Genomic DNA, 14,092 nt, shown 5'->3' on the forward strand with positions numbered 1-14,092 from the left:
GTCACTTCACAAACAATAGCAAAGACTTGGAATCAACCCAAATGTCCATCAGTGACAGACTGGATTAAGAAAATGTGGCACATATACACCATGGAATACTATGCAGTCACAAAAAAAGGATGAGTTCTTGTCCTTTGTAGGGACATGGATGCAGCTGGAAACCATCATTCTCAGCAAACTAGCACAAGAACAGAAAACCAAATACCGCATGTTCTCACTCATAGGTGGGAATTGAACAATGAGATCACTTGGACACAGGAAGGGTAACACACACTGGATCCTATTGTGGGGAGGGGGAAGGGGGGAGGGATAGCATTAGGAGATATACCTAATGTAAATGACGAGTTAATGGGTGCAGCACACCAACATGGCACATGTATACATATGTAACACACCTGCATGTTGTGTATATGTACCCTAGAACTTAAAGTATAATAATAAAAAAAAGTCTAGCCGGGCGCGGTGGCTCAAGCCTGTAATTGCAGCACTTTGGGAGGCCGAGACGGGTGGATCACGAGGTCAGGAGATCGAGACCATCCTGGCTAACACGGTGAAACCCCGTCTCTACTAAAAATACCAAAAAAAAAAAACTAGCCGGGCGAGGTGGCGGGCGTCTGTAGTCCCAGCTACTCGGGAGGCGGAGGCAGGAGAATGGCGTAAACCCGGGAGGCGGAGCTTGCAGTGAGCTGAGATCCAGCCACTGCACTCCAGCCTGGGCAACAGAGCGAGACTCTGTCTCAAAAAAAAAAAAAGTCTACTGTTGACTTGAAGCCTTACAGATAACATAAGCAGTCAGTTAACACATAGACTAGTATCTATTAGGTTGTGCGAAAGCAGTTGCGGTTTTTTCCATTACTTTCAAAAGCAAAACCGCAATTACTTTTGCATCAACCTAATGTATATATTTCATGTATTTATGATATATCTTAAAATTTTTTTGTGTGTTTCTAGGCTACACGATTCATCTGAGTTTTTTCAAGTTGTCACAAATTTCCAAAAAATTTTCAAATACATTTATTGAAAGAAAATTTGCATATAAATGGATTAATGCAGCTCAAATCCATGTTGTTGAAGAGTCAACTACATATTGTCTCATTGGTGTGAAATTTAGGAATTAGGCTGTGCTAGTAGTTGCATGATCTTAGGTAAGTTGCCTCTCGAAGCCCCGTTTGTCTTATTTGTAAAATAAAGGTAGTGGTCCTGGCTAAAACACTCTTTAAAATCCCTTCCAGTCTGCCAGCCTGTGACTTTTCTGCCACTGCTGGTCATTACATAGGCAAGTGTACAATCTAATGCCTGCCTCCTTAGGAGCATTTGTTATGTTGTTTAAACTAGGAGCAAGCATTAATCGTTGCATCTCTTAAAGCAGCTTGGAAGCACTTCCCAGACACTTCTAAGTGAATGAAAGAATATGCATTTGGAATCCTGTGAGTTGACCCTTTACGTTCCAAGGAGAAACACCTGAGAACTTTGTCAGTCCGTTATTATAAACATACTACCACAGAGTGTCACTTTCAACATTTATCAGTTTATCAGAGCTGCTATTTTTCTGGTTTTAAATGGCCACTTTTTTTCCCGTGTTTTTACATTTTCCTCTTTTCATCACCAGCATTGGTAGTTGGTGTTTTTTTGAGGAGGCATTTTTTCCCCAAAGAAATAAGTTATTGCTTGAGAAGAATGCCTATATACACAACAAACAGAAGTCATCTTCAGATGCTGTTGTGCTGTGTCATTAGCCACACAGCCTCACCAGGCATCCTCAAGGCTGTGCAGAGCCACTGCAGAAGCACAACTCAAAACCTTGTCTTTGCAAAACTGCCAGGGACTCTTAGTGTGTTTTACTTACTCCTTTCCTCTTAATGGAACAATGCTCCTGAATGGTAGAGAAGACCCCCGGTCATCAGTGTGTCACGCGTACTGCAATCACAAATTGAGTTAGTTTACAATTTGTCATTTCCCGGTCCCAGGTTCCAGCCTCCTTTCAGGAATGATGCCAATGAGAGATAAGGATATGCAGCTCCATGATTTTTTACGAAAGTCAGTGGGAGACTCAACAGGGCTGCATGAACTTTGTCATATTTAAACTCAGTTTAACCTTTTTATACCTCATTCTTTGTGGCACAAGATCTTCCCTGTTCTCACAAGGTAGCTTTCCACCTCTAATGACTATTAACTTTGTTGGCATGTGTCGTTTTAGTTCTAGAATACTTACAATGATTACCATAGCTGGAATGCATTTCTCTTCTTCTCATTTTATCTGTTTCCACACAAGATCTTGGCAACATTTATTCCTTCCCCTGAATTCCTAGACTTTCCACATTGTATGTTTATTTCTTCCATCTAACCTTGATTATTTGCATCCTCTGGTGCAATATGTTTTCCTTTTGCTCAAACTGCCCAGTCAACAAGTAGTCTGAGTGCCTCTCCATCCTCATGTTACCATCCTGTGCCATATTTTGGTTTCAGCCATAGTGAACCACTTGCTCCCCTCCAAGTTCTGCACATTTGCAGCTCCTCTGAGCCTTTGCCTGTGCTATTCCACACTTGTGACCTAACTGAAATCTACTTGCCTTGAGACTCATCTTGAGTACTTCTCCACCCAGGAGGTCTTCTCTGGTCACTCCCCACTGGCAGCCCCAGATATTCCACCTGTGTTCACCCACAGCATCCTTCTTGGGTTGTGAACATCTTTGTCTCCTTGAAGACAGAATCTGTGCAGTGTTTGTGTTCCTATCTTTGTTTTGGTGCTCAAATACATTGAATAGGAATTTTTAGTTTGCATGTTGTGACACGGAAAACCTACTGCCTAATGTAATATGGTTCTCTTTCAGACTGTGCTCTGACCTCAGTAGGGAATGTTTCTACAATAACAGCTTCCCTTTCCCACACCTTCTCAATTCACTCCTTTATAAAGTTCATCCTAGTAATCTCTAGAAGTAATTCTGTACAAAGCAGGAGATTTGGCAGGAACTATATGTTTTTGAATCTGGCAAGCCAGGAGGGTTTAAGGTGGCTATTAAAGATTTTACAAATGCCATTTATACCAAAGAAACAGCAGTAGCATTTATCACTTGCTTTCTTGGCTGCAAAAATGTCTTGGCTGAGCCAAAGCTGATTACGTTGGCCATGCAACCAAGGTAATTTATTCATCATACACAAAATCTCCCCTTAACTAACATCAGAATTTTAAGTGCTGACTGAAAGGAGAGCTAATGTATCTATCAGTGCACAATCATCCTGTAGACCAAAAAGGCACTTAAGAGTACTTTTTAATTGTTTTCTTTCCTAAACTTAATTATTGTTGACTTTTGCTTGCAGATGTCTAATAATTAACTTATTCATAGAACATTAGTCTGTATTTTTTTTTTGTCTTTACCACTCTCTAATTCATATTTTGCATGTCATGGGGCTTTTTATCTACATAAAGCTTTTCCAGATTTCTGGGTAGCTTTTATTAACAATACCTTATAAAACACAGGCTCAACTGAATCCCTTTCCTGGGAGAAATTTGATATCTTGAGAGAACCAAGATTTCTGTTCTTCACATTTCTCTGATTTATAGATGTGTCTCCCACTTGCCTCCCTAAACCCTAATGATCACCACTCATCATCTTGGTCCACCCAGAATCCAACACTGTAGACTTTCTTCTGTGGTTGTTGACAACTTAAAATGAATGCCAGGCTGAGATTTCTCTGATTCCTAGCTTTCTTCACAGACAATCTGCCCTTGAGGCTGAGCAGACCTAAGTGGGCATTCCACTCCCAGTTAAATCCCCTGACAGTTTCCCCTACTGGTTTACTTGCAAAATAGATCCTTCAAAGAGGGTTCATTTTGCTGTCTCCATCCCTGTGTCCAGTGTATGTGTGGTGGTGGTAGTGTGGGAAGGGGACACTGCGTGTGCTCTGAAATACATACTGCAATTTTAAGTTTCTCAGCTTGCTAATAGTACAATGAAAAGACCAGAGGTTGAGGGACCCCTGAAGGGCTGAGAATAGGTAGATGTGTGTATACAAATAAAACACGGTGGGGTTTAAATGTTGTCTTCTTGTTAGCAAGTGCAAATTAAAGGAAATAGGCCACTGAGTGGTGTTCTCTCATTTGGTGTTCCGTTTTCTCCTCATTGCATCTTCTCTTCCTACCCCCTAATTCTACCTCCTTTCTTTGGGAAGTTAGCCTCGTCTTTCTTGGGCATGCTGATCCATATATCTTTCAAAAACGTCTAGTTTGATCTGCACAGATGAGGTGCTGGTTTCTCAATAGCTCCAACCCCATCTCCAACCTCCAGCCTCTTTCAAGAAGGAAGCCCCTATGGGCCCCTCCAGGTGGTAGGGCATGCTGTTGCTGTGTGCTAGACTCTTAGTTATTTGGTTCAACAGTAGCCTCAGTGCTAGTAGTCTTAGTTCTTTTTCCCCTCGGAATTTGAGGAGGTGAAGAAATCTCGTTTCTTCAGGAATCTTTAGAGGGGAAGAGTTTCTGCAGGCTGATAGATGAATCTCATTCGGTACATGGGTATGTTGTGTGGACACAGAAGCAACCTTTCAGCTTCACTTGTTGACCATAGATGTGACCATCTATTTGGGCTGGGAGGAATCCTGGTCCATGTGGCCCGGGGGAGAAATCTGTTTTCTCTCTGAATGTCTTTTTCTTGTCCTTAAAAGACATATTCTCTAGGGGGTTGTCTTAAATCCTCTGTCAGTGGTGGCCAACTCTCCTTTTTCCTCAGGGAGGAAGATGAGTACTCAGAACTGCGATCAGAACTCAGCCAGAGCCAACACGAGGTCAACGAGGACTCTCGAAGCATGGACCAAGACCAGACCTCTGTCTCTATCCCCGAAAACCAGTCTACCATGGTCACTGCTGACATGGGTGAGTCTGCCTGCCGTTACCACCAACCCAGAGTTTGGTTTCTGGATTGTGATAGAAATTTTAGAAATGGGAGGCAGCCTCAATTAAAATTTAATTTTTCAAGGAATTTACTGAGTGGATAAAGTCACATGTATTTCAGTCCCTTACACATTACTTTGTTGGTCAAATGGAACTAAAGCTTTCTGCTCTGATACAATTGTGATTCAAACATAAGTCACTTCTATTTGAAAATTCTGGAAGTAGGGAACCAGTTTAAAAGACTATTACAGCATTCCAAATTACAATAATATCTGAACTATGATGGTGGGAATAGAAGGGATGGGATGGGGGCCAACACATTGCAGTGGAAGAACCCCAAGAGGTTTTAACAACTACTTGGGTTGGGTAAGAAGGAGGAGTCCAAAATGACTCCAATGTGTTGTTCCTCAGTGACTAAGAGAAGGATCATATATTCCTTTGTAAGGAAGTTTTGTTGAGAAATGAGTTGGGAAATAGTCATATTATGTTTGAGGTTGTAGAGAAATATCCATATGTAAATATCTAGTACGATGTATTTTAAACTGCAGGGTGTGACCCATTGGGTCTTGTAATTCTATGACAAAGTATTTTTAAATGAAAGCTAATAGGAAAGCAAATGACAATATTGTTTCATGAAATTTGTTTCTTGCATCTTTGTAGGCAGTAAGTTGCCAAATGAATGTTCTAACTGGGTTGCAGTCAAGATGTTACAAAACCACTGGTCTTGCCTACCTGGATATTTGGAAAGAGATTGAGGTTTAGGGAAGAGGCTTTGAAGTTATCTGGGCTAAGGTGATCCCTGTGGTTCGAAGGGTGTGGAGTCAAAAGAGGGAGGAGCAGCATATCTTAGGACAGACATGTTTACATGTATGGGTGAGAGGGAAGAAGAACCAGGAGAAAGAAGAGTGCATATAGTCAGTTTTCTTGAGTTTTATAATGAGTTTTTCTTGGAAGTTAACATTTTGTTGGGGAGAGGGATTTTAATCAAATATTACATATTTGAGTTTAATTAAAATCTTATAAGTGCTACAACATTATGGAACACAGTAGTATGAGAGTGTATCCAAAGAAATTTGATTCAGTCTAGGGTTACAAGAAGGCTTTCTCTAGGAAGGCGTTTGACCTCAGATCTGGAGGCTCAGTAGGAATTAGGCAGGTCAAGGAAGAGAATAGCATCCAATGAGGGAGAGAAATGCATTTAAGGAGGTGACTGAAGATCATCATGGATGGAGGACACAGAGGTATAAGAGGGGAGCTGGAGAGGTAGGCAGGAGCTAGGCCATGCAGAGTCTTACAGGCCATGCTAGAGACCATGTTTGGTCTTTACCCAAAGATCCACAAGAAGCTACTGAAAGATTTTTTAATGGTGGGGGAAGAGAATGAGATCATCAGATTTGCGTTTTGAATCAATCACTCTGTAGTGTGGAGAAAGAATCCATAGATGAAGAATGAGTTGGGGAGGCTAGCTTGGAAACTGTTGCAGAAGTCTAGATGGGCAAAATTGTTGCTCAGATTAGGGTGGTGGCAGCTGAGATTTAATAAAGATGTAAAATTGGCAAGATTTGCTGAAGGATTGGAAAGCAATTGAAGGTGAAAGGGTGTGTATGGCCGGGTGCGGTGGCTCAAGCCTGTAATCCCAGCACTTTGGGAGGCCGAGACGGGCGGATCACGAGGTCAGGAGATCGAGACCATCCTGGCTAACACGGTGAAACCCCATCTCTACTAAAAATACAAAAAAAAACTTTGGGAGGCCGAGACGGGCGGATCACGAGGTCAGGAGATCGAGACCATCCTGGCGAACACTGTGAAACCCCGTCTCTACTAAAAATACAAAAAACTAGCCGGGCGAGGTGGCGGGCGCCTGTAGTCCCAGCTACTTGGGAGGCTGAGGCAGGAGAATGGCGTAAACCGGGAGGCGGAGCTTGCAGTGAGCTGAGATCCGGCCACTGCACTCCAGCCCCGGCGACAGAGCGAGACTCCGTCTCAAAAAAAAAAAAAAAAAACTAGCCGGGCGAGGTGGCGGGCGCCTGTAGTCCCAGCTACTCGGGAGGCTGAGGCAGGAGAATGGCGTAAACCTGGGAGACGGAGCTTGCAGTGAGCTGAGATCCGGCCACTGCACTCCAGTCCGGGCGACAGAGCGAGACTCCGCCTCAAAAAAAAAAAAAAAAAAAAAAAAAAGAAAGGGTGTGTATGCCCCATAAGAGTTTATTTGCACAATAGATGGACGACAGGGCCACTCACCAATAGGGCACATAGGAAATAGGACCCCGTGGTTTTGCTTTGAGTTTTGTTTTGCTTGGGGCAGGAACTATATGATAGGTGGAGATCGTGTGTTCTGTTTGTCCATGGGTTTATAGTGTCTTGAAGTATTTGAGCAGAGATGCTTCAGAAGGCAGTAGGTATTCAGATAAAAAAACCAAGAGGAGAGACCTGGGCTGAAGAAAAGCAGCTGAGAGACATCAGGGTGTTTGCACATGATAATTGTTGACTCTGTCATTGCCCTATTTGTATCTTACTATCACATTGACATTTTAAATTATGTAATAATATTTATTTGCTTGACTGACTCTTCCACTAAATTCCACTAGGCAGAAGCATGTTTGTTTCATCTCCTAGTATATCTTCAGAGATTATCACAGGGCCTGGCACATAACATGTGTTTAAAGATAGTAGTGGGAATGAATGAATGAGGTAATCAACCAATCCACCAGTCAGCCAGCCAAAGATGAAGGAATAAAATGAGGAGAGTGGTATTCCGGAAGCCAGTGCGGCAGAAGAGGCTCTAATAAGGAAGGAGCGATCAGTAGTCTGGATTGCATCTAAGGCCAAATAAAATGCATCGAAGCCATTGACAGCTGTATGTTGGTAGCAGCTTAAACCAGGCAGAAGTATCATGAGGAGTGAAGACAATTCCCCCAATTAAACCGAACCCAGACCCTGGGCTTTATGTTATAATACACACAACTCCCTGCAACCAGACCATGCATGTGCCAAGTTCATACCAGCATGCTAAGTTCATACTCACATCCTGACTTCATACAGGCATCATAAATCTCTAACCCTGGCGGCCCCAAGCTTTAGGACTCTGTCTTCCGCCTTAGGCAGCCAGACAGATTTAAACAGCCTGGAAATTGCTAATCATTGTAGAGTGTCAACCCTATTCTGATCCCTGTATTCACTTCTCTCCAATTGTATTTTGTGGAATTAATAAGTGACCTGCACTCCAACAAAGTTCCATAATTAAATAAGTTTGGGAAGTGCAGGGATAAACCCACTTACATGGATGTCTTTCCTGTGGGACTTCTTGGACCTCCTGACATGAGGTGGTATCTGTAGCACTGGTCCTCACACAGAAGCCAGCGTCCGCCTGTCTGCGCCATGGCATCCTCATTTTCCCAAACTATTCTTTTCATTCTGTCCCTCATTTAAAAACACATGGGTTAGTTATAACTGGTGGTAGCCTCTTTCCTGAGAAGACGGAGTTCCTGGAGGGGAGTGACCTTCCCTGCCCAGTGTTGACACGTGTTCTCTGTCCACACATAGAAGCTTTTTTTCTCATTTAGTCAGCAGACTCACTTGGGGCTGTGCTAGGTACTGGGGATGAAAGACAGAATCTGCTGTCAGGTCACTTTGCTCCCACGCTCAAATCCTTCAAGCCTAGAGTTACTTGTAGATTCCCAGCACGCAGCCAACAGGGTGCTCCCTGCTTCTGGCCTCCTCCTTGGCCATTTGTCCTGTTTTTCTTCCAGCTCCAGCCATTCTGGCCTCCTGGCTTCCTGTTCCTCCAGCCTGAGCTGCTTCTCCTGCCCGGGGCTCTGTGCTGGCTGTTCCTTCCTCCTGGAGCCCTCCTTCCTCAGCAGCTGTCTCTGCAAAGGACCCCCACCCTCCCCTCTAGAGTCATGCCTCATCCCTCACTCTTCTGCAGCCACTCGCCTCCCTTTCCCTGCTTCATTTTCTTTCATAGCATGGAGCACTCCCTGAGGATGGATTGTGTTTGTACTCTCTTCCTTGTGTGTTACCAAGTTTTATCTGGCTGTCATGCCAGAGTGCAGGCTCCACGCAGGCAGGGACTTCACCTGCCTAATTTTTTTTTTTTTTTTTTTTTTGAGACGGAGTCTCGCTCTGTCGCCCAGGCTGGAGTGTAGTGGCCGGATCTCAGCTCACTGCAAGCTCCGCCTCCTGGGCTTACGCACCTGCCTAATTTATCAGCATAGCAGTGCCTACACATAGGAGATACTCACATACTTGAGCAGCAGTGAATGAACCCCATCCCTAAGCTCACAGTTCTTTGGAGGATGCAGACAGGTCCACAGGGAAGACCTCACAGTGCAGTTAAGACTCCATAGCAGGCCTGCAGTGGCCCTAGTGATAACCTTGGGGAGGAGCGTGGAAGAATGCTTCCCAGAGGTCACAGCCGAGCAGGAATCCGGGGACTGAGTGGGGTCGGAGCCCATGAAGAGGAGGGTGCACTGGGCAGGGGCAGCTCTGCCAGATCCCCCAGGAGGACAAACACTTGGGCACAACAAGGAGGAGTTCATGAAAGCTGCTCACACAATGCAGTCGTGTGTTTGTTCAGCGGAACTGGCCGTCTGCCTCTTCTTATTCCTTTGCCATTTTCCAATTAAATTTCTTCAACAGGGAAAAAAGCCTCCATATATAAGCACCATTATAGGAAATCATTTAAAAGTAGCCATTTCATTATAGTTGCTATATTTGCAAACCTGCATTAGTAACCCAGAGGTTTTCTTGAGCTGCAGAATTTGCTGCAGTATATTTGCTGATCTCCAAAGATAATAGGACTAAGTTCAGCCTATTGGCTTCATCAAAACACACTTTCTTTTGTTTTCATACCCCACCCATCAGAGTCCAGCTGCCCCTTTAGTAGGCTAGTTCCTGGGCACTGTCTTCCAAGCCTGGAGGAATAAACGATCCAATTAAAAAGTGCTTTGACTTACCTAAGCAGTCAAATAAAGGAGAAAGATGCCAGCCACTGTCACGTTGCATGTTTTTTTAAAAAAAATTCCCTCTTTTCAAACCTGGTCACACAGTTGTTCAGAAAATAAAGGTAATTAAGTGGACAAAGCCAAGGTAGGAGTCATTGCTTAGAATTTTTATGTCCTCCATCTGGCAAAGGCTTGCCGTTAAAAGAGAGGGTGGATATACCAGCTAACATGCTTTACTCACTTACCCTATGTCAAGCATTTACATGCATCCCTCATGTTTAATCCCCAACCCGGAAGGACGCCCTGGAGAGCTCCTCATCTGTAAAATTAGGATAATGGAGTTTAGAGAGGGTAAGTCACTTGTCCAAGGCCACAAAGCCAAGAAGTTGTTTTTGTTGTCGCCTGTGTTTCTATAGATGGCTTTCCTTTGATAGTCCTTGGTTTAAACAGGAAGACATGCCAGTGGTTGATTTCCTTTGCTTACTGTAGTCCTTTGAGGTCTCTAGGGCTGATGGGGGAATTAGGGAGCAGCTGTGTGATCACAAGCACCTGGCTTAATAGCGAAGCATTTGCAGTCAGATTTTGCGGCCCTTCATATTAAAATAGAAACAACACTCTTGGACCCAATCATTCTGGATATTGCAATAGAGCAGAGCACAGATGTGTGCACACAGGCTTATTGCATCATGCATGTTAGAGCATGTTTGGTGTCCTTTCCTGCGGACCATTTTCCCACCTCTGTTAATGCAACAGCAGTGCTTTTCTGGAGCAATTGTTTCCAAAACAAAATCCCTGATTGTATGGGCCTTTGTACAGCCAGTAAAGCGTTCTGTTATTTTGAGATCTCTTCTGATTTCAGGTGATAAATTTTTATTTTTCTGGAATTTAGCACTATCAAACTATTATACCCTCAGGGTTGACATATGAAACCATTATACCCTAAGGGTTGAGGTTTCTACCCTTAGGGTTGAACTCTACTCATACCCCAAGGTGTTCTATACATAAAATACCTTACTTTCTGGTGTGATCACTTAGATTTTTCCTCTGTATGAGTAGGGTTTGGAGGACAACCAAGGAAGAATTTACACATGAAACCTGGCTTTTTGGTGCAGTTGTGACTGTGAAATATGTTTGATGCTAAAGCCAGATTTTCCTGGCTTACTGGCTCATGAGGCTTCATGGCTTCAGGAAAAAGTGTTTACAAGTGTCAAGCAGCCACTCAGAGTGAGGAGAGAGGGTCGGGGCAGGGAAAGGCAGCCCTGCCTCTTCCAAAAACAGTTTTTGCAGACATGGAGAGAACTGTTTACATAGGTAAAGCAGGCTGTCTGGAGAATACTCGCTTTTTGCTAGGAATGAGGTGGCTAGATAGTCAGTGATCCTCTAGTCCACAGACTGAAAAGGTTAGACCGGACTGAAAGTTGTACTCTAACTAGTTGATATAACAGGCCAAGCCCTTTGTTACCTTTTTCTTTTCTTTATTTGGGCAACTTAATTTCTCTGGAGAGGGTCACAATATGGATCATCCCTGAGAACCAGGTAACAGTTTGAACACTGATTGACTGGAGCACTGTCTGGGGTGACTGTGTGTTTTCTCCCAGGGATCTGAGCCTGGTCAAATAAGACCTGTCTGCAAATGGTAGCAGAGCTAAGTGACTGAGGAGAACCCCCTAAAGTCATTCCAGAATCTTCCTTAGAGTAACCAGGGTTGAGAGCAGGAAAGGTCATTTTTCTACTTCAGTTTGTGTTACTTTGGAATATTTCCCCCACAGTCTGCTGTTCCATAACTTTTCAGTCCCCAGAAGAGACTTGGGGTATAAGATGGAAATGGAAAAGCATTAATCTACAGCCTTTTCTCCAAATGAGCTCCCACAGTTCTTGGGATTCATGAGCTCCTATTATTGACATAAACAGCCTTTATTTTCTAAACAGACCGTGTCTTTTAAGGTTGATTTTGTTTTGGTTATTTGAAGTTCATGACATAATTTTTCTTAAAACCAGCATTACAATAAAGGAGTGTTAGCCGCTGAAACCAGCCTCAGAAAGCCTATGTAATCTGTCATGGAAATAACTTCGGGACCTTGCTAGGGTTGTTACTGCATCCCCAGCCATCAGTGTGAACATTGCTGTTATGAGAAAATATTTTGTAGATCACGTTTGGATGCCAGAACCACATCTTCCCCCTCCTCCGGGCTGCATGGAAATCCTCTCACTCCTGTTAGCATGAGGACCACAGGGCCTGGGATGAGTGCTAATGGAGGATCCACTGATTGTTCTCAAGGGCAGGAGACAGCCTGTCTAAAGGGGATCTGGAGCTGCTGCAGGTGACCCAGGCAATAAGAAAGGGCCTGAGCCTGGGGGAGAGTGGGCAGAAATGAGGCCTGAGAGTTGGGCTGCAGCCAGTAATGATAGAGAGCCATGGAGGCACAGTGGAGGGGTTGGAATTTATCCTCTAAACATACTTCTATTTCTTCAGGATTACTTCTCAAAGGTATTGAATGATTAAGTCTTTTCTTGTATATTGTCAGTTGCCGTTCCCTCTCTACCCCAAAGATTTCCTCCCATCCTCTGCAAAACTGGGTATTATTCTTTTAAAGCTGTGCCAATTCAGGGGATCAGCAGTCAAATAAGTAAAATGATTATATGTAGATTTGAACTTTTTTTCACATATGTGTGAAACAGAACTTTTCTGCCGGAAAAGTTCTGGCAGAAACCACTTGCAGAACATTTCTGCCACTGAGGCTGGAGGTAGATGGCTAGGAGTTATGTGGGGGTGCTGTGGCAGAGCAGAGTAGGGGATCCTAGATGGACACCAAGGCCAGTAGAGGCTCACAGTCCTGGAGGACAGCTTCCTGGAGTTGATGTTAGGTTATCTTCCTTATCCCTTCATATTTATGACCAAGTTTGTTGATTCACAGAAACAAACTGTGTCAGGAATCCAAAGTGACAACAGTGAAAATGAAAACAAATCTCCAGCTGGTGAGATTTTGCTAAAATAGAAGTACTGAAAATGCAGCCTCGATTGCTTTGAGAAAAGAAACAGAGATCTATAGTCAGAATGTGATGGGGTAGCAGCTTGCGCTTCTCAGGCCCCCCACCCTGACTTTGAAAGAGGAAATTTTCCTTGACCCCTTCTCAGGCCTCGTGACAGGGGTGCCTCGCTTACTCAGTCTGCAGCTCTCAACCCCTCAAGGGAGGAGGAGCACGCAGGTGAGTGGGTGCAGGGGCCAGAGCAAGTGCTTTTGAGCATCAGCAGGAGCAAAACTCTGGGATGACCCCACAGCAGTGTCTCGGGGGAAGACCTGTGACCCCCAAAGCTCCAGAGGGCATGTGTTACAGTGTTCTTTTAGCTTTGCCGTTCGTGGGCAGCTTAAGTGTTAAACAGCTCAGTGAGCCCTCTGCCTTTTCATGTGAGGCAGTTGCTCTCCACCACTGAAGGCAGAGGGTCAGTGTGACACCCTTTAGCATCTGCACCCATGGCACCCAAGCTCTTGTTTGGCATCCAGGAAAAATCAGGTCGCACAAAGAATTGAAGGGTGGTGAATACAGAGGATTTTATTGCCAATAAAAGTGGCTCTCCGCAGGAAGGGGAGCTAGAAGGGGGATGGAACGGGAAGGTAATCTTCCCCTGGATTCTGGCTGTCCCCAGCCGGACTCCTCTCCAAAGCAATGGTGTCAAGCCATTGCTCTGAAGTCAAGCTGCTGCTCTCTGACATCAAACCACAGTCTGTGACGTCCAGCTGCTTCTCTTCTTCCCTTCTCTGCTCTCTGCCAGTTTGGTCAGGGTTTTTATGGGTATAGGATGGGGGGTGGGGTGGGCCATGGGTGATTTTGGAAAAGGCAGCCTTCCAGTGGGGAAAAAAGGTTGCATATTCTCACTTTGGGCCATGGTTCTAGGCTTCAAGGTGGGGCTTCACCAGGGACCCTGCCCTTTTCTGCCTAGAATTTCTCTGCCTCCTGTCCCTGTCCACTTGTGTCTGTGTACTTGGTGATCATTTGGATGCGGAAGGCACACTTGCAGGAGAGCTCTCCTGTTCTGGTAGCTGCACTGAGAATTGGTCATCTTGTGCTCTCCGTGTTAAATCTCCACTGCAGCATATCCAGACCATGTGAGACCTTCTTGCCTAGAATGTTGAGGTATGTGTTTTCTCAACTTTTTATTTTAAAGATCTTCAAACTTACAGAAAAGGTAAAATAAGCCTCCATAAACCACTCATCTTAATCATCCAATTGTTAACATTTTGCCACATTGGATTTTTTTCTCTCT

At 44.2% G+C, this 14,092-nt stretch overlaps 1 protein-coding gene across 3 annotated transcripts in view; it reads left to right on the plus strand.

Annotated features, from left to right (window-relative positions):
• The window catches only part of MCC (MCC regulator of WNT signaling pathway), a 494,592-nt gene that overhangs the window by 395,796 nt on the left and 84,704 nt on the right, over positions 1-14,092 (plus strand). For all 3 annotated transcript variants that reach the window (XM_033178900.1, XM_033178901.1, XM_033178902.1), the window contains one exon: positions 4,725-4,867. In XM_033178900.1, the coding sequence (XP_033034791.1) occupies positions 4,725-4,867 (143 nt within the window). The remainder of the gene's footprint in view (positions 1-4,724; positions 4,868-14,092) is intronic.

This window comes from Trachypithecus francoisi, unplaced genomic scaffold (assembly GCF_009764315.1).
Source record: "Trachypithecus francoisi isolate TF-2019V2 unplaced genomic scaffold, Tfra_2.0 Lachesis_group2, whole genome shotgun sequence".
NCBI classification, from domain to species: domain Eukaryota; kingdom Metazoa; phylum Chordata; class Mammalia; order Primates; family Cercopithecidae; genus Trachypithecus; species Trachypithecus francoisi.